Genomic DNA, 21,128 nt, shown 5'->3' with positions numbered 1-21,128 from the left:
TCAATATGCTATCTAGTTGGTCATAACTTTCCTTCCAAGGAGTAAGCGTCTTTTAATTCTATGGCTGCAGTCACCATCTGCAGTGATTTAGGAGCCCCAAAAAACAAAGTCTGCCACTGTTTCCACTGTTTCCCCATCTATTTCCCATGAAGTGTTGGGACCAGATGCCATGATCTTCATTTTCTGAATGTTGAGCTTTAAGCCAACTTTTTCACTCTCCTCTTTCACTTTCATCAAAAGGCTTTTTCGTTCCTCTTCACTTTCTGCCATAAGGGTGGTGTCATCTGCATATCTGAGGTTATTGATATTTCTCCCGGCAATCTTGATTCCAGCTTGTGCTTCTTCCAGCCCAGCATTTCTCATGATGTACTCTGCATATAAGTTAAATAAGTAGGGTGACAATATACAGCCTTGACATATTCCTTTTCCTATTTGGAACCAGTCTGTTGTTCCATGTCCAGTTCTAACTGTTGCTTCCTGACCTGCATACAGATTTCTCAAGAGGCAGGTCAGGTGGTCTGGTATTCCCATCTCTTTCAGAATTTTCCACAGTTTATTGTGATCCACACAGTCAAAGGCTTTGGCATAGTCAATAAAGCAGAAATAGATGTTTTTCTGGAACTCTCTTCCTTTTTCCATGATCCAGCAGATGTTGGCAATTTGATCTCTGGTTCCTCTACCTTCTCTAAAACCAGCTTGAACATCTGGAAGTTCACGGTTCACGTATTGCTGAAGCCTGGCTTGGAGAATTTTGAGCATGACTTTGCTAGCGTGTGAGATGAGTGCAATTGTGCGGTAGTTTGAGCATTCTTTGGCATTGCCTTTCTTTGTGATTGGAATGAAAACTGACCTTTTCCAGTCCTGTGGCCACTGCTGAGTTTTCCACATTTGCTGGCATATTGAGTGCAGCACTTTCACAGCATCATCTTTCAGGATTTGAAATAGCTCAACTGGAATTCCATCACCTCCACTAGCTTTGTTTGTAGTGATGCTTTCTAAGGCCCACTTGACTTCACATTCCAGGATGTCTGGCTATAGCAAATTAGGTAAAACGAGGTGACACAGAAACATGTTCCAAACAAGGGAAAAGATAAAACCCCAGAATGACTAAGTGAAGTGGAGATAGGCAATCTATCTGTAAAGAGTTCAAAGTAATGATTGTAAAGCCATTCAAAGAATTTGGGGGATGACTGGATGAACAGAGTGAGAAGTTAGAAGTTTTCTTAACAGAGTTAGAAAACATAAAGAACTAAACAGAGGTGAAGAATACAATAATTAAAATGAAAAATCACTAGAAGGAATCAACATTACTGAACAGATCAAGGAGCTGGAATACAGAGTAGTGGAAGTCACTGAAGCTCAGCATAAAAATAAAAATGAATAAAAAGCAATGAGGACAGCTTAAGAGACTGTTGGAACAATATCAAACATACTAACATTCACATTAAAGGGGTCCCAGAAGGAGAAGAGAGAGATAAAGGGACCGAGAACATATTTGAAGATAAAATAGCTAAAACTTCCCTGATCCGGAAGACAGGGAAACAGACATCCAGGTCCAGAAAGCACAGAGAATCCCAAACAGGAACCCAAATAGGACCACACCAAGATAGGCTGTAATAAAAATGGCAGAAATTATGGATAAAGAGAGACTATTAGGGGCAACAAGGTAAAAGCAACAAGTTATGTAAAAAGGAACTTCTGTAAAGTTATCATCTCCCTTTTCAGCAGAAACTCTACAGGCTAGATATATTTAAATTAATGAAAGGGAAAAACCTACAACCAAGAATATTCTACCCAGTAAGGTCTTAAGTCAGGTTTGATAGAGAGATCAAAGTTTTACACACAAACAAAAGCTAAAAGAGTTCAGCACCACTAAACAAGCTGTACAATAAATGCTAAAGGAACTTGTCAAGGTGGAAAAGAAAAGGCCACAATTAGAAACATGAAAATTACAAAAGGAAAAATCTCATTGGTAAAGGCAAAAATACAGTAAAAGTAGTAAATCAACTATGTATAATATTAATAGGAAGGTTGAAAGATAAAAGTAATAAAATCATCTGTAAAAATATGATATCAAAACAGTAAATGTGGAAGGAGGGGGGCAAAAATGCAGGGTTATTAAAATAGCTATATGAAATGACATGTTTACTAAACTTGTGGTAATCATTTCTAGGGCAGGTGGGTTTTTGAACTAAGTAGGAAAGGACAAAGTGTGCTACGTAGGGGGAGAATCTGCATGGGAATTGGATACATGGACATGGTGCATGAAATTACTTCTCCAGCTGGATGGCTGTTAATCAACTTGAAAACAATTCTGGGATTGCAGTGCTTTTTCTATTCAACCAGCTCTCCTGGGGAAACAGTGATGAGCCTTCATAAACATCTCTATCTCCATAGGAAATGCTTTAGAGACGGCTATCCCCACCTTTAATAACATCCTCATCACTTATCCACTATGCATATGAACAACGGCTATTTCTTTGGGAAAACTAAACACACTTTTTGCATCACCCAGGAATTTAAATGCTCTTTCTCATGATGTTGGACTCTTTTTCTAAGAGCTCGTGAAAACACTGCTGCCATTAGCTGTACCTTGCACCTCTGGGAATAGCTCTAATGTACAGAACACTGTATGAGTGGACCCAAGGTATTTAGTAACTGTAACTTAGTAAAGTCTTTAATAACTGTGACTATGAATATCTTGGCTTCCTTTCAGATTGGAATCTAAAGATAAGACAATTAAAGACAATTAAAATCCTACCCCATGAATATGCTGCTGCTGCTGCTGCTAAGTCACTTCAGTCATGTCTGACTGTGCGACCTCATAGACGGCAGCCCACCAGGCTCCCCCGTCCCTGGGATTCTCCAGGCAAGAACACTGGAGTGGGTTGCCATTTCCTTCTCTAATGCATGAAAGTGAAAAGTGAAAGTGAAGTCGCTCAGTCGTGTCCAACTCTTAGTGACCCCATGGACTGCAACCTAACAGGCTCCTCTGTCCATGGGAGTTTCCAGGCAAGAGTACTGGAGTGGGTTGCTGTTTCCTTCTTCATCCTGATTGTGAGGTTTATACATAGTTAGAACTGGACATGGAACAACAGACTGGGAAAGGAGTATGTCAAGGCTGTACATTGTCACCCTGCTTATTTAACTTATATACAGAGTACATCATGCAAAACGCCAGGCTGGATGAAACACAAGCTGGAATCAAGATTGCCAGGAGAAATATCAATAACCTCAGATACGCAGATGACAACACCCTTATGACAGAAAGCGAAGAAGAACTAAAGAGCCTCTTGATGAAAGTGAAAGAGGAGAGTGAAAAAGTTGGCTTAAAACTCAACAGACAGAAAACGAAGATCATGGCATCTGGTCCCATCACTTCATGGCAAATAGATGGGGGAACAATGGAAACAGTGACAGACTTCATTTTGGGGGGCTCCAAAATCACTGCAGACGGTGACTGCAGCCATGAAATTAAAAGATCCTTGCTCCTTGGAAGAAAAGCTATGACCAATCTAGACAGCATATTAAAAAGCAGAGACATTACTTCACCAACAAAGGTCCGTCTAGTCAAAGCTACGGTTTTTCCAGTAGTCATGTATGGATGTGAGAGTTGGACTATAAAGAAAGTTGAGTGCCGAAGAATTGATGCTTTTAAGCTGTGGTGTTGGAGAAGACTCTTGAGAGTCCCTTGGACTGCAAGGAGATCAAACCAGTCCATGCTAAAGGAAATCAGTCCTGAATATTCATTGAAAGGACTGATGCTGAAGCTGAAACTCCAATACTTTGGCCACCTGATGCGAAGAACTGACTCATTGGAAAAGACCCTGATGCTGGGAAAGATTGAGGGCAGGAGGAGAAGGGGATGACAGAGGAGGAGATGGTTGGATGGCATCACCAACGCAATGGACATGAGTTTGAGTAGACTCCTGGAGTTTGGTGATGGACAGGGAGGCCTGGTGTGCTGCAGTCCATGGGGTCACAAAGAGTTGGACATGACTGAGCAACTGAACTGAACATTTGTAAGAAATATAATATACCATACTTGACATTGATCAAGTACTCTGTCAAGTCTTGGCTTAGAGGTGAATAAACTGGTAAGGGCCAGAGAAAAATAATGACTATAATTAAATGTTTGGAAAATGGGATCCAGGACAAAAGCTATATAGGTAAATTTGAGGAAATCTGATGACTCCTGGATGCCTTCCTTTCTTTTCTTTTTTTTTTTTTAGCTTTGAGGAAACTCATATCAGAAAATGCTTATCATCAAAATGTTATCAAAATGTAAGTGTGTGTACAAGTCCAGAGGGATTTTTGAACGCAATTCAGAATAACAGAAGGACGCTCTATAGAGATCCTTTCTAAGGAGGATACACCCCTCCACTTTCCCACAATTCATTCATTCTTTCAGTAAACACTGAATGCCTACCATGTGACAGGCAATGTTCTAGGTATAGATACAAATCTCTGCCCTCTTGGAACTTACATTTCTGGGCAAAGAGAGATAGTAAACAAAAGAAACATAATCAATAGGTAAATCGTAGTGTATCTTAGAAGGTGACATGAAAATAGAGCAGTGGAGGGGCCTCAGGAATGGGAAGAATGCAAATTTAAAAGCATGGCCAGGATAGGCCTCTAATAGCAAGTGAGGTGAGTAAATTGAGTAGCTAACATGTAGAATTCTGACAACGTTAAAGGGAAAGCATGGTGATCATCATACTTTGCATTTACCCTGTGATATGCAGTTTACAACATTGCGCCAGCCAGTCAGGTGGCACGGGAGGAGTTGATGGGAGTTTGGGAAAAGGAATGAATTCTATTTTGGCCATATTAAGTTTTAAGTGCCATGTGATAGAAATAAATGATCAGCAAGGAGTTGGAAATGCAAGTCTGAAGCTTAGGAGAGACATTTGAGATACAGCTGTCGATTTGGAATCACTAATATTGACAATGGCTGAAAGCAGTGGGGAGGAATAGGTGAGCTGGCCAAAGGAGAATAGAACGTAAAGAGGTCAATGTAAGATGTCTACATTTTAGGGGATGAAGACAGAGATAAAAATCGAGAGAGTATATTTTATTCTGATCAGAGAGACAGAGAGAAGATGAGCCAGTATTGTTATCATCCTTTTATTCTTCCCTTTTTATTTCAGCCTAATGTGAAATGTGGGCTTCCCTGGTGGCTCAGATGGTAGAGAATCCGCCGGCAATGCGGGAGACTTGGGTTCGGTCCCTAGGTTGGTAAGATCCCCTGAAGGAGGGCATGGCAACCCACTCTAGTATCCTTGCCTGGAGAATCCCCATGGACAGAGGACTGAGCTTTCTTGGTGGCTCAGACCGTAAAGAATCTGCCTGCAATGGGGGAGACCAGGGTTCAATCCCTGGGTCGGAAGATACCCCGGAAGAGGGCATGGCAACCCACTCCAGTATTCTTACCTGGAGAATCCCCATGGACAGAGGAGCCTGGCGGGCTACAGTCCATGGGATCGCAAAGAGTCGGACACGACTGAGCGACTAGGCACACACAATGTGAAATAGGTCCCCTTAGTGACAAAACACTCCTGTGGTGCTACACCCCTTTGGGTGCGAATCTTTCACATAGACCACTTACAAGTAAAGAGAAGAGGACTAACTTTTACTGAGTGTACCCCGCTTGCCACGTGTTCGGGGCCTCCAAATCCCGGGTGGTTTTCCTCTACACCCCCACTAGCTCCCTCGCTTTCACACTAGTGCCTCCTTCCATAGTGCCAGTTTCCAGTACGCTGAAGTACAAGAAAGGTCGACAGAAAACAAAGAGCACAGCTTGAAGAAAAAGCAAAAAAACCCACAAAAATCCCCGGCCAAGATTTAGGGATCTGGTACTGACAGCCTCTAACCACCTCCTGCAGCGTCCAAAGTCCCTCTGCCCTACCCGGAACTCTCCATAGGCCCCGCCCCCGGCTCTCCGCAGGCCACGCCCCCCCGCCCCGCGGCCCGCGCTCATTTGCTGGCACCTTCGTCTCCACTTCCCCATTGATCCGCCTGCGCTTCTTCTTCTACGCTTTCCACGCAGCCCCGCCTCTCCGAGAGCGGCAGCGCGGCGCAGGCCCGGCTCTTCACCATTCCTGGACCTTTTTCCTTGTCTTTTCCCCCTTCTTCCCAGCATTCCCGTTTCCGCTTTCTCACGGCTATTCTGTTTTTCCACCTCTGAGACGCTTCGCGCCCAGGGGTTCAGTGACGTCATCTTTCTGCGCTGCGCGGACACCCGCCGGTGGAGGAAGGAACGGTTCTGCCGCCCTTCGCTTCTTTTGTTGGGCTGCTGTTTCGGAGTCATGGCGCCGTCGCTATGGAAGGGGCTGGTGGGCATCGGCCTCTTTGCCCTAGCCCACGCGGCCTTTTCCGCTGCGCAGCGTAAGTGCCTGGGGAACAGGGACAGCTCCCATGCGGGACTCTGCGGGCGGCGTGTGGGCGCACCCAAGAAGGAGTGTCGGACCGAGTGGCCCAGAAATGGTCATTTGAGACCTTAGAGTTTGGGGTGACTGTGAGAAGCGGTGCTGGGCTCCCCGGTGGAAAGCTTGGACTCTGAGTTTGAGGAGAGTGGGGCAACTGGGGTTACAGCAGGGTTGGAAGGGGATGTTGGGGAGAGGGGATCGGTGGGCTGCGGGGTGGGCAGAAAGGGAGCCTTTCCGGGAATCTGGGACAAGTGTTGTCAGATCCTTCGCGGGGTTGGTAAAGTGTCAGATCGAGGACCTCGGATGCTCATGGTTCCATGACAACTAGGTGGACAGCGTCTTGGGCACTCCTGGGTTTTCCAGGAGGACGGAGAAGTTAAGTGACCACTTGCCTCTGGGAGGCACTGTGATATGGGGCAAAGAGCACCGGGCTGGGAGACTGGAGGGCTGGTCTTAAAAACTTGCTTTACCGCTAAATCTGTGACCTTGGGCATATCATATCCCTTCTCTGATGCTTCATTGAGGTGGATTTTAATTCTTGCCCTTTCTATGTCAAAGAGTGATTGGGAAGTTTAAGAAAAAAGCAAAGTAAAAGTACTTTATCGTACATATACAATTGTATTGTCAAGAAGAAACTTAGACTCCAGCAGAGGATGCAGTGCAGTGAGACGGTTGATCTGTTTGGAGGTCTTCCGTCTCTCCTAGACCAAGGGTTAGCAAACTCTAGCATGTGGGTCAAATGCAGCCTCCCTCTTGTTTTTGCAGTGAGCTAAGAATGTTTTTAGAGTTTTAATTTGTTGAGGGGGGGGAAGCAAAAGAATATCATTTTATGATCCATGACAGTTATATAAAATCCACGTTTCAGTGTCTATCAGTGGTTTTATTGGCACACAGTCATGCCCGTTTAGGTATTTTCTGGCTGCTTTCTAAGGGCAAAGTTGAATAGTTGCAACGGAGATAGTAAAGCCTGCAAAGGTTAAAATATTTATTATCTGGCCCTTTACAGGAAAAGTTTGCTGATCTCTTTTGTAACCTATAGAGCCCACGAGGGCAGGGACGATGTATGTTTTGTTCATTGCTATAATCTCAGTGCCCAGCATAATGTTTCCTACAGTAGTTACTCAATAAATTTGTTGAACGAAGGGAGGAAATTCAGAGTTGAACTTTTTTCCTTTATTTGCTAGATTACTTTCCATCTTCAGGAATAAAGTGGAAAAAGAAATGTGAATTCCTTCAAAGCTCCAGTTTTCAAGATAAAATCTTTCGTTCTATGTATTATGTATACGGTAATTAAAATGATCCAATTATTAAAATTACATTTTTAGATACATGTATTATGACAACATTTGTCTTGACAAAAATTCAGCTTTTAATTTTTTAAAAATTTATTTTGAAATTTTAGATTTACAGAAAGGTTACAAAGATAGTGCAAATAGTTACTGTATTCTTCTCACCCAGTTTCTCTCATTGGTAACATCTTCCATTACTATGGTATGATATCACAACTATGAAACTGACATTGGTATATTACTATTAAGTACGGTCTAGCTTTTATTTGGATTTCACCAGTGTTCCCATTAATGTCTTCTTTCTATTCCAAGAATCAATCCAGGATATCACGTTACATTTAGTCCTCATGTTTTCCCTGGCTCCTTTCTCTGTGACAGTTTGTGCAAAACTCCTGTCTTTAGTGATGACAATAATAATAGCTTACCGTGTGCTAGGCACTGAACTAAGCACTTTATGTGTATTGTGTAATTCAGTCCTTCCAAAATCCCTGTGAAGTGAAGTGAAGTGAAGTGAAGTGAAGTTGCTCAGTCGTGTCCGACTCTTTGCGACCCTGTGGACTGTAGCCTACCAGGCTTCTCCGTCCATGGGATTTTCCAGGCAAGAAGAGATATTATTATTGTTATCACCTTTGAAAGATGAAGAAATTGAGCCATGCTGCTAGGAAACTTGCACAAAATTACAAAGATGATAAATGGGGAGGCTGGGCTTCAAATACAAACAGTTTGATTCTAGAGCCTGTGTGCTACATTGCTTGGTAAAATTCAGTCTTGAGTAATTGGTTGAAATTGCAATGTGCTTAGGTGCTAGAAGGTGCAGTGATGTCCTGAGGGAGTTCAGAGTCAAATGGAGAAACAAGTGATTCAAGCAGCAGTCACCATAAAATGATATAGATGCTAAAAGTAAAGATACATGGAGATGGGAGCAGTTTTTTTTTGGAGGTGGGAGAAGGGGTTAAGAGGTACCTAGAGCCTTGCTGATCAAGTGTGGTCAATAGAACAACATCTCGGAAATCATCTGGGACCTTGTCAGAAATGCAGAAACTCAGACCCCGCCTCAGATCTGTGGAATCCGAATCTACATTTTAATAAGATCCCCAGGTGATTGTATGCACATTCATTTGAGAAATGCTGCCCTAGAAGAGATTAGGATACAGTGGTACTGTGTCATTTTCTACTATAGACTTCAGCTGTAAAATATTACAGTCCTAGAGCAAAGAGACAGGTGACAGAAGTCCAACCCTTTTGTTTTACAGATGAGGGAATGTCCTACTAAGGTAGGGTTAGAGTCAGATTAGGCTTCAAGCAAAGAAAGGTAGCTGGGAATTGGACAGTAGGAAGTTAGCCAAAATCTACTTTGGCATTGGTTTAATTTTTCTTTTACACCTGGCTTGTGATGAAACTTATGACATAAAACTTCAGAAATGTCTCTGTTAAACACATTCTCTTTTAAGAATCAGTGAGTGCATGCTTACTCACAATTTGAGTTTTTAAGCATGTTATATTAAGTAGAGGGCTTCCTTGGTGGCTCAGTTGGTAAAGAATCCACCTGCAGTTCAGGAGACCTGGCTTTGATCCCTGGGTTGGGAAGGTCCCCTGGAGGAGGGCATGGCAATCCACTCCAGTATTCTTGCCTGGAGAATCCCTAAGGGCAGAGGATCCTGGCGGGCAGTAGTCCATAGGGTCACAAAGAGTCTAAGACAACTGAGCAATTAAGCACAACACATATTAAATTAAGTAGAGACTGCTAGGTTCCTCTAGAATTGGGATTTTGTGTTTTTATGTGAGATGATAATGCCTTGTGGCATTTATCACTGCAGTAGGACCTCTTTACAATATGCTCTTGTTGGAAAGAGACCATTATTACCATTGAGGCTAATTGTATCTTGTCAGATTGTAGCAGCAGGTAGCACCCTATGGTGCTGTGGCATGCTCATCTTTGCCGTGATGAACTTTATTTTGGCAGAGCGCCTATCCTGTATCTCCTTTGATTCTCATATTATTCCCATTTTACTGATGCAGAAATCTAGGCAGTGAAAGGATACTATATTCTCAGGCACATTCCCCCTCTCCCTCCTACATTTTAACATTCTGAGATTGAGATACATGTTATAGTCCACGAGAGTGTCTTTCACATTGAATGAGATTATGATAAACTGAAGAGCTGGTGTTATGATCCAGGCTTTTCAACTTCCAAACCTTGATCCTTTTCCTTCATACCCTGCTGCCTCCTGAGGCTAAGGCAGTAGCAGAATTAAATCATAGAAGCAGAAATTGATGTACAGGAATTACTCCTATTCCAACGCTGCCCCAGGATATTCTCTTGAGAAAAACATTTCCATAGCAATATTACTTTGTCCATATTATGTAATGGTAGTGCTATTTTAGAGTTGAGATTTTTCTGTAGACTTAGTTTTTAAATAATTGTAATTTCTTTGATCAGTTAGTGAAAGAATTTAAGAGAATTCTAGTTTTCCTGTAATAATGAAAGAAAAGTTGTTTAGGTATTTCTTCCTTAGTTTGCTCACTTTTCACTCTTCTGTTTTATAGGATGAGAAAGCAGGTCATGATGGGAATAAAATAGTTCAAGATCAGACTGACTGCCTTAGAAGATAGAGGTTTTTGAGGAATCCAGGATTAGCATTGTTTGTTTTAGCATATGTTAGTTGCTTCTTTGGTATATTGATTTGCTTGCATTTTAAGAAAAATGGGCTACAGTTTCCTTAATGGTGTGCTTCTGGTTTATAGATCGTTCTTATATGCGATTAACAGAAAAGGAAGATGAATCACTGCCAATAGATGTAAGTTGGTCATTTATATTCCATTGAAATATATATAACCAAATCACTTTGTTGTATACCTGAAACTAACACAACATTGTAAATCAGCTATACTTCAATAAAAATATATATTTATATACAGTTTAAAAATTAGCCACATAGCTTAAAATGTATTTTAAAAAATTTTTTGTTTTTTATTCTCTTAATTTTCCAGACATGAAATAACATCTGTTATATACTTTTTGTCACTGATTATAAAGCCCAAAGATGTAGAAACAAAATATTTCTGTTTGGTTTCTAGAACTTAGTTTATTAATTTTTTGGCTGTGCCGCGCAGCCTATGGGATCTTAGTTTCCCAACCATGGATGAAACCAGGCCCCTGGAATGGAATTGTGGAGTGCTGAACACTGGACCATGGGGGAAGTCCCTAGAACTTAGTTTAAATAGTCTTTCTAGAAGTTGCTCTGTCCATAGTCTGAGATGAACTTAACAAGTTGATTATTTGACTTTATCTTTTTTGGCTGCACCTTGAGCCATGCAGAATCTTAGTTCCCTGACCAGGGATTGAACCTGTGTCCCCTGCAGTGGAAGCATGGAGTCTTAAGCATTGGACCACCAGGGAAGTCCCCCCCTTTTTAAAAATCTTATTTTTTTTAGAAAAGTTTCTTTTATACATAAAGTTTAAAAACAAGTAAACCTAACAAAACATTGTTTAGGGGCATACACAGAGGTGATAAAGATTAAAAAAATAGGAAGTGCTTCTTTTTTTAAAGTTGCAATAATATGTGAACTTCACTCACAGTTTTTTATCTTTACTGGATTTTTTTTTTTTTTTTTTGGCTGTGCTTTGTGGCTTGAGAGGATCTTAGTTCCCTGACCAGGGATCAAACCCATGCCTTCTGCAGTGGAAGTGCAAAGTCCTAACCACTGTACTGCCAGGGAATCCTTCCCCCAACTTTTTTTATCTTTCTTGGATTTTTAAAGTACAAAAGTAGTAAGTTCTTTGTAGAATCAAACAGTGTCAAAAATAAAATTGACTCCATATATTAAAAAAATACTGACCCCATGCTCACAATTCTCCTTCTGTTCCCAACAGTTTGGAGTGTATCAGTAGTTTAGTTTTCTTCTATGCATAAACAACATTGTCTTTGTTTGTGTGTATATAGTTTTATGTAACCAAAACACACAGAATTTTTATTGATTCATCTTGACATATTTTCACGACAGCTCAGAGCTACCACATCCTTGTTAATGGTGTCTGTGATTGCATTGTATGAAATAGGTCTTGGTACACTGATGATGGGGATGTAAACCAGCACAACATATGACATTAGATTTTGATTTAGAAAATTAAAGTAATAGCTTGTGGCTAATTTTGACTTTAATTGTCTGTAATTCAAAATATGGTAAATGTGATTATTAACTCATTCTTCTGTTACCTTTGTTTTTGTGGTAGATGCATACACACATACATACACATGCACATGTGTATATGCACTCATTTCTATCTGTTTAAAATAACTTTCTTCTGTTTACAAATGGAAAAATTTGAAAAATACAGGTAATTCCAATCAGGAAAATAAAATATGCCTGTAATCTCATGTTGGTTAATATCAAACACTGCAAATTTTTGCTTACATGCTTGCACAACCTTTTTGGAAAGCAGTTTGGTATTACCTAATAAAGTTGAATTTGTGTATACTCTCACGCCAGTGATTGCATTCCCTTGTGTTAGGAGACATACACAAAGATATCCATCCTGACTTTGTAAAAGTTACAGACAGGAAATAGCCCACATAGCTATCAACAGTGGATGGATAAATTGTGGGAATTTCATGTAATGAAATACAGTGAAAATGAATGGACTATGATAACTATATACCACAATAGGGAGGAATCTCACCAAAAGAAAAAAAAGCTCAAATGGGAAAAAGTAAGCAATGTATGTTTTAGACGTACACATAGAGCTGGTAAAATAAATAAAAGCAAGGAACTGATTAATACACAATTGGGGCCAATAGTTAACTGGCAGGGAGGGTGAGGGATATAATTGGAGAGGGATACCTGGGCCTTGAAAGGGACTGGTAATGTTCTCTTTTTTAAGCTGGGTAGTGGGTAAGGGCGGAGAAGGCAATGGCACCCCACTCCAGTACTCTTGTCTGGAAAATCCCTTGGACAGAGGAGCCTGGTAGGCTGCAGTCCATGGGGTCTCGAAGAGTTGGACACGACTGAGCGACTTCACTTTCACTTTTCACTTTCATGCACTGGAGAAGGAAATGGCAACCCACTCCAGTGTTCTTGCCTGGAGAATCCCAGGGACGGGGGAGCCTGGTGGGCTGCTGTCTATGGGGTCCCAGAGTTGGACACGACTGAAGTGATGCAGCAGCAGCAGTGGGTAAGGGGTGTTTTTGTTTTTAATACTCTGTGTTATTTAACACTAATACATTAAAACATTTATAGTTGCTCTTAGAAGTTGGTCATAGTTGATAACTGAGTTCTGAATGGCCCAGTACCTGTTTTGCTATTTGAGCAAAACCCAGATGTGTTATTGCAGCTGATCCACAGAACTTATAGAAGATACTATTGTGTTTGAGTCCAAATCATTTAAAGTGAGAATTGACTGCTTGATAGCATCTGGGAGAAATACCTGATAGAGGCTAGAAACGGAGAGAAAATTGTAAATTTTCATAATATTTGTTTGTTGTTGAGTAATCTTAATCTTTATACTCACAGATAGTTCTTCAGACACTTCTGGCCTTTGCAGTTACCTGTTACGGTATAGTTCATATTGCAGGGGAGTTTAAAGACATGGATGCCACTTCAGAACTAAAAAATAAGTAAGTCTTTTCCTTTTCATAGACATTTAATTTCATGGGGGTTTTGCTTCATTTACATAGTTTAAAATTATGTTTTCTGGTACGTAAAAGTTGGTTTTGTTTTTACATTTTGATCATGCAGTTTGTATGAGTAATGAGGTAAAAAAATTGAGTCAGTGTTTGATTTGACAGGAAAAATGGAAGTTGAATGACAGACTGTTGACATTAGAATAAGATGTTATATTATGGTTGCTTAAAATTACTTGTTTGTTGGTTGGATAGATGGATGAAAATAGATATATAAGGAAGATATTCCCTCAGGAATGTTTTCCTTCTTTCCTTGCCTTCTTCCCTCTCCTCTACCCCCTCCTCCACCCCTCACCACTTTGCTTCCCTGTCTCCTTTCTCTTTTCCTTCCCTTGCCCTCCTTCCCTCCCTTTTTCCGCTTTTTATCCTCTTGTCCCAGCTTAGTCTTTGGAAGATTAAGGGGTTTTCTGTTTCCTCTATCCTTTGAACCTAGTCTGTGACATAAACTCTGCTCTCAGGCCCTTTTCTGTCCTCGGACTAAAGTATATTTGTTATTCTGCTTTGTTTTTTCCTCCTATACTACTTCTAAGCTATTTTCATGAGCTTTGCTTGCTTTACTTTTCTGTATTGCTTACTTTCATAGAATCATCCTTTAGCTTTGTTCAATTTAATCTCTGGACTTTACCCACCTTCTTGATCCTAGAAATTTTAACACAGTACTTCCTTAGAAGAATTCACAGTACACATTTATGTGTTACAGGAAATTCACTCCCTTTCTACTTTTACTTTTAAATTTACATTTCATATAGTCACATGTCAGGCTTCCCTTTTATGTGGGGGTATGCTTGGATTTTTAGGTGGGCTGACTTTGAGATTTGAGTTTTTATCAAAAGAAGAGTTCTCTTTCCTTCCAGGAAATTAATATTTAAAAACAAATCAACACCAAAAGCTGTACACTTCAGTGTTTGTGAACTTTTTTTAGACTACATATATCTCGCTGGAAAGAAGAAAAGGATACTCCACTATCACCACCCACTACTGTTCTTACAAAGAGTCTACCAGGAATCACAGGCGAGGGGCCAAGAAAGAAAGCAGTAAAACAGAATGGCATTAAGTAGGTGGTAGCAAAGTATATGAATTTAGTACATGGCAGCAGAATATACAGGTTTGGACAACAGCAGGTACAGAAGGGCCGAAAGGAATCTTTCATTGTACTTGATTCTTGGAAAACATCAGGTGAGAATAATCAAAGGTACAATCTATGTACTTTTTTTTTAAGGACTATCTAGCATGGGCTAGTGGTAGATTCACAGAGGTGATTAAAGTTGAGTGATTATTTGTTTTCATAGATATCCTGGAAGGAATGCCTGAATGAAAAATTTTCAAGGGTATTATGTTGCTTTTCCGGGTTTCTTATTTTCCTTGTACAGGAAAAAAGTGAATACAGTATGATTACCAATTATAGTCTAATTTTATGGATTTAAACTTAGTTCAAAATACAACCCATAGCAAATTCATAATGTATTAGAAGCCTACTTATTTTCAAATAGGCTTTTATCAAGGTTTATCTAAAATTGATGCTTTTCTTTTTTTAAGGACATTTGACACACTAAGGAATCACCCATCATTTTATGTATTTAATCATCGTGGTCGAGTACTGTTCCGGCCTTCGGATACAACAAATTCTTCAAACCAAGATGCATTGTCCTCTAACACATCATTGAAGTTACGAAAACTTGAGTCACTGCGTCGTTAAGATTTTTACAAATTATAATAACAGGACAGGACACAAAGCTGGAATATTGGAGTTTGGGATACAAAACACTCCCCCATCAGTATTTATATTGATCGCTCAGACCTAATTAAAAAAGTCTACAACCCTTATTTGTACACTGTTAATCAAGTCATTAATGCAGTATAAGTTATCTGTGAAATGAGTCTTTGATCTTTCATAGAATTCTTTTTCATTTAAAACAAATTCACATTTTTTGTAAAAGTCACTGTTTTGAGCACATTTCTTTGAAAAATGTTGATGGTTTTGTAATTATTTATTTTCTTAGATTTCTTTTGCACTACAGTTTTTAGGATCCTTTTGGAAATAGTGTGACTACTGCATTTTGCAGCATGAATGGTAGTAAATGGTCTTAAGTTCTTAACAACAAATGGATTTCTCTAAAGAGACCAAAATGGTGACTTATCAGTTTTTCTTATGCCCCCTAAAAAGTGGCTCTGCCTCAGCAGATACTTGCCAGTTTTTAATTTATCCATGACTTCTCACCCTACCCCACTCCCATATACCTCCTAACATCAGCTGTCTTGTTTCATCACTTCTCTGGGGTTCAGTGTGCAGTGAGCAATTTTTGTGTCAGAAATCCCATCATAACAAATAGATTTAACAAACTCAACTTACGTAAAGCTACCTGTGTTCTCTTCATATATCTGTAAAACAATGTCCCTAATTGATTATGTAGCGTAAGAATAGTTGAAGATAGACCAGAAAGACCATCCGTGAATTAATTATCCTGCCTATGTAGAAGAACAGTAATCACTGAAGAAAACTGATTAGTTGTTACTAACCAGTTTAACTTATTTGAAGCCTCTGTTATTTTATTGCATAATAAACTTGTGAATTAGTTGGAGAAGGCAATGGCACCCCACTCCAGTACTCTTGCCTGGAAAATCCCATGGACGGAGGAGCCTGGTGGGCTGCAGTCCATGGGGTTGCTAGGAGTTGGACACGACTGAGTGACTTCACTTTGACTTTTCACTTGCATGCATTGGAGGAGGAAATGGCAACCCACTCCAGTGTTCTTGCCTGGAGAATCCCATGGACAGAGGAGCCTGGTGGGCTGCAGTCCATGGGGTCACTAGGAGTCAGACACGACTGAGCGACTTCTCTTTGACTTTTCACTTTCACGCATTGGAGGAGGAAATGGCAACCCACTCCAGTGTTCTTGCCTGGAGAATCCCATGGACAGAGGAGTCTGGTGGGCTGCTGTCTATGGGGTCGCACAGAGTTGGACACGACTGAAGCGACTTAGCAGCAGTGAATTAGTAAGAATAAAGGAAACCTTATTAAAGGTAGATTTCAACAGAATTGGGCCAAATATGTTCTAAATATTTGGAACTAATATCTTTTAATTTAAAAATTAAGGTCGTAGCTTCCAATTTGTAGCAGACTTGGAGTTTTCTGTCTTCATTGTATGTTGCTGAAGGTGAGGATGAGGGTACAGACTAGAATTTTTTTAGAAATAGCAATTTTAGGGAAATTTGGCTAGCTCTGATCTGCTGGAAGCTTAACATTTCTTGGTAGAGAACGTTGCATTTGTTGAATTGTATAGGTGTAAAGGGAATTTAAATTTAAAAAGGAAATGTGCTTTAGGCAAGAATCATAAGATGCCCTTATCGTTGATGGCTTTTTTTCTGCTAGTAGTGAACCTCAGCTCTTCTGCCTGGTAACACACAGCCCAAAGTACAAGATTATTTTGTCATTGGGTTTTTAATCATTGTTTAGTTTTGTTTTGCTAACCTTTTAATCATTGTTTAGTTTTGTTTTGCTAACCCAATCTATCTGTGGAACACTGACTCTGCTCTCTAAGGAGAACAAAGTTAGAAATCTAAAATAATTCAGAAATGAGTTTAAAATGTGAAGTCAGGAGTTAAAGTGGTCGTATAAATCAAAGTAGTGTACGAGAAACAAGCTCCTTCCATCATGCCTGTCTACCATTTCCTCAGGTATGACTTGATTTGCAAGATCCTCTTGTTTTCTTCTCTTTTGAGGCCTGTCTTCCTTTCCTAGTATGTTTTTATAATAAATTTATTAAGATATAAATCACATACCTTACTATTCACCCATCTAAAGGGTACAATTCAGTGGTTTTATAATATATTCACAAAGTCATGCAAACATGGTCACAGTCAATTTGAGAATTGTTGCTGTCACCCTGGAAAGAAACCCTGTACCCTTTAGTAGTCACCTGTCCTTCCCTCCCAATGCCTCCCAACCCTGAGCAACTAATCTTTCTGTCTGTACAGGTTTGTTTCTTCTGGTCATTTAATATGATTGGATTCCCATAGTATCTGATCTTTCATGGCTGGCTTCCCAAATATTGTTTAGTTCTATGTGGAGTGAGAACTTCTCATGTTAAGAACTGTGAATTCTCTGAAAGGAGGTGGTTGGTAAGAATCAGTAGATGTAAGGAGGCAAGGTCAGATTCCTAATAGGTTTCTCAGTCATTCGGATGCTGAATAGGTTTTTTCTCAGAACCAAGCATTCATGATGTGTTAATATAATTGTTTGTCTAGTCTCTAGAATGGATATTGAAATCTTTGCCTGCTCAGGACAGTCTTGCTAAAAATGATGCCAAATAATATGGCAAGTAATTGACATAGCAGACTTCAGTCATGTCTAATTTTGCTAGGAGTTTGTATACCTCTGGTCAGGTGAGTTTCCCAAATTTTTAATTTCCTCCAGTGAATTTATGCTCTCTTTTTAAAGTATGTACCATAGGATTGGGGTGATTTGGATGCATCATAACAGTGCTAAATGGATTAAGTTTGGAAGTTTTTTGTAATGCTATGAGGCAGTACTAAGGTAGCCCAAAATGTAGTGATGTGAGCAGATTAAGCCTGCAGCTGACTATGATTTCAGTGACATTCAGAAGTGTGTGTTGTTGAAGGCTCTCTAGAATATAGGAAGGCTCACTTAATCAGGGAAGCAGCCGAATGCTATGGCCTAGTGGCCCAGCTGCAGAAAATGCAGGTCGGCGAATTGGAGGCTGTGAAGCTCTGTAACTCCCTAATGATTGTTTCCTGAGCATTGTGGCTTATTTTTGAGTGGCATGACAGCATCCCCCGGTTGTATGTGGCCTGTTTCCATGATGTATTGAGTAGTGTTGTTTGTTGTGAGCATCAATGCCTGTAACACCAAGCTAAACACATTCTTTTGGATATGTTTCCTCTCTTTAAATGATCTTGCCCTGTCCAATAAATAAATGATTGTCTCACCCTGTTTTTGGTAGTGGTTTTTTTTGTTGTTTTGTTTGTTTGTTTGTATGTTTTACTTTTAATCTCATTTTCTTCTGCTTCTCTGTCCCCAGAAAAATGTAAGATTTAATTTTAACAACTGTATTTTTTCCAGTGTGATGCTTTTACTAAATTCAATGGATACTTTACTTTTCATTATACATGTAAAGTCTTACTGCAATTTTATGCTCTTTTAGAGTTGAAATAGAATGTGTAATCTCATTTATATTTGTATTTATGAATTATCAAATACCCTTTGGAGTACAAGAATATTGGTCTTCAAGCAGCAGTGTCTAATCATTCCAGCACAAATTTGTTATATAGCCAAACTGCTATTACAGAAATGGCAATTTATACTTAATAGGAAATCATTATGATTGAAGCATCAAGGGGCAAATCTAAAGTTTAATCCAAGAGGAATTTCTGATTCTAAAAGCATGGCACTTGTCTGCAGTAGTTTGAAAGATAGCACTATTAGTATTCAAATCTACATAGGAATATCTCAAAATAACCTACTAATCAAGTGTTCTTTTGAAAAGAAAAGGAATATATGCACATGGCAAAAAAATCAGATGGTACAGAAAGGTATGAGATTAAAACTTGCTCCCTTTCTTCCTGCTCCTAATAACCTCTCTCCAGAGGTAACTAGCTTTAAGTGTCTTGTATATTCTTTCAGGAAAAAAATAATTTGCCAGCAAGTGTATACATAAAAAGTTTTTACATTAATGGAATCAGACTGTATACACTCTCTGTACCTTGCTTTTTTTTTGCTGTGTCTTATAAGATCTTTCTGTATCTGTATATATAGAAATACCTCATTCTTTTTAATGACTGTGTGGTATTCTACTATATATTGTGTTATAAATGTTAAAACATATAGACTTCCAGGTTGTTGGCAGTATTTTACTGTTGATAAACCATATTGTGATGAATTTACTTGTACGTATAATGAGTTTAACCTAACAAGGTTAATTCCTAGTAATAGAATTGCTGGGTCAAAGGATAGTTTTCATTTTCAGGTCAGTAGGTATTGCCAAACTGATCTCCAGAAATCTGCCTAATTATACTTCCACATATAATGTATAAGAATAATTATTTATGAGGCCCTTACCAATATTGGGCACTCAGCTTTTAAAATTTGATCATCTGAAAGTGAATAAATGGTACTTTGCATCTTAATGAAGTTCTAATGCATTTTAATGAAGGAGATGGAACACATTTTCATGTTTATTGGTTACTTATATTTCATTTTCTGTGAACTGTGTGGTCATGTTCTGTTTTCGATTCGATTTGTTTTTATTAGTTTGTATGAGCTCTTTGTATGCTAAGAAAATTGGTCTATTGTCTTATGTTTAATAATATTTTCCTGAGTTTTATTTATTTATGTAGTTAAACTTACCAGTCTTTATGGCTTCTGGGATTTGTGCCTTGCTTTAGAAAGGCCTTTACATTTAAGAATAAATTTAATGTATTTTTTCAGTATTTTTAAGTTTTTTTTTTAAACTTTTAAATCTTTGATTCGTTGGAATTTAGGTGTAAAGAGTGAACTAAGGATTCAACATTTTTCTCTTCTAAATAGCTATCTGGTTGTCCCAATCCTATTTATTGACTTTTTCCACATTGATTTGAAAAACCATCCCTTGTATATTGTTTCCATATATATTTAGATTTGTTTCTGAACTTGACAGACTTTTCCAAAACTTACCAGTCTTTTAATTACTTTAAGTTGTTATACATTTTCATATTAGGCTTTGCTAATATATATCACATTATTATTAATTTCAGCGTATTTTCCTAGTTATTCTTGAAATTTTATATTTCTAGACAAACTTTCAGTTTAGTTCAGTTCAGTCGCTCAGTCATGTCCGACTCTTTGTGACCCCATGAATTGCAGCACGCCAGGCCTCCCTGTCCATCACCAACTCCCGGAGTTTACTCAAATTCATGTCCATCGAGTCAGTGATGCCATCCAGCCATCTCATCCTCTGTTGTCCCCTTCTCCTTCTGCCCCCAATCCCTCCCAGCATCAGAGTCTTTCCCAATGAGTCAACTCTTCGCATGAGGTGGCCAAAGTACTGGAGTTTCAGCTTCAGCATCATTCCTTCCAAGAAATCCCAGGACTGATCTCCTTTAGAATGGACTGGTTGGATCTCCTTGCAGTCCAAGGGACTCTCAAGAATCTTCTCCAACACCACAATTCAAAAGCATCAATTCTTCGCCACTCAGCTTTATTCACAGTCCAACTCACATCCATACATGACTACTGGAAAAACCATAGCCTTGACTAGATGGATCTTTGTTGGCAAAGTAATGTCTCTGCTTTTGAATATGCTATCTAGGTTGGTCATAACTTTCCTTCCAAGGAGTAAGCGTCTTTTAATTTCATGTCTGCAGTCACCATCTGCAGTGATTTTGGAGCCCCAAAAAATAAAGTCTGACACTGTTTCTACTGTTTCCCCATCTATTTCCCATGAAGTGATGGGACCAGATGCCATGATCTTCGTTTTCTGAATGTTGAGCTTTAAAGCCAACTTTTTCACTCTCCTCTTTCACTTTCATCAAGAGGCTTTTGAGTTCCTCTTCACTTTCTGCCATAAGGGTGGTGTCATCTGCATATCGGAGGTTATTGATATTTCTCCCTGCGATCTTGATTCCAGCTTGTGCTTCTTCCAGCCCAGCGTTTCTCATGATGTAGTCTGCATAGAAGTTAAATAAGCAGGGTGACAATATACAGCCTTGACGTACTCCTTTTCCTTTTGGAACCA

General features: G+C 39.4%; 1 protein-coding gene across 2 annotated transcripts; it reads left to right on the top strand.

Moving 5' to 3' along the window:
* Positions 1-6,036: 6,036 nt before the first annotated feature.
* Positions 6,037-19,845, top strand: LOC129638684 (ER membrane protein complex subunit 5). 2 transcript variants are annotated; one of them, XM_055563274.1, is made up of 5 exons: positions 6,037-6,387; positions 7,613-7,714; positions 10,463-10,515; positions 13,229-13,332; positions 14,935-19,845. In XM_055563274.1, the coding sequence occupies exons 1-5, from the start codon at positions 6,309-6,311 to the stop codon at positions 15,092-15,094; spliced, it is 498 nt and encodes a 165-aa protein (XP_055419249.1). In that variant the 5' UTR covers positions 6,037-6,308; the 3' UTR covers positions 15,095-19,845. The 2 variants fall into 2 exon arrangements, with proteins under 2 accessions (XP_055419249.1, XP_055419250.1); XM_055563275.1 differs by lacking the exon at positions 7,613-7,714 and having other exon boundaries at positions 6,039-6,387.
* Positions 19,846-21,128: the final 1,283 nt, after the last annotated feature.

Source organism: Bubalus kerabau, chromosome X (assembly GCF_029407905.1).
Source record: "Bubalus kerabau isolate K-KA32 ecotype Philippines breed swamp buffalo chromosome X, PCC_UOA_SB_1v2, whole genome shotgun sequence".
NCBI classification, from domain to species: Eukaryota; Metazoa; Chordata; class Mammalia; order Artiodactyla; family Bovidae; genus Bubalus; species Bubalus kerabau.
This window is presented reverse-complemented; position numbering and strand designations above follow the sequence as displayed.

What these genes read in the sequence shown, in the direction of transcription:
- LOC129638684 (XM_055563274.1), top strand. Translation starts at nt 6,309, where the DNA reads ATGGCGCCGTCGCTATGGAAGGGGCTGGTGGGCATCGGCCTCTTTGCC. An exon ending in GGCCTTTTCCGCTGCGCAGC is followed by an intron (nt 6,388 to 7,612) that starts GTAAGTGCCTGG and finishes TTTATTTGCTAG; the next exon opens with ATTACTTTCCATCTTCAGGA. An exon ending in ACTTCAGAACTAAAAAATAA is followed by an intron (nt 13,333 to 14,934) that starts GTAAGTCTTTTC and finishes TCTTTTTTTAAG; the next exon opens with GACATTTGACACACTAAGGA.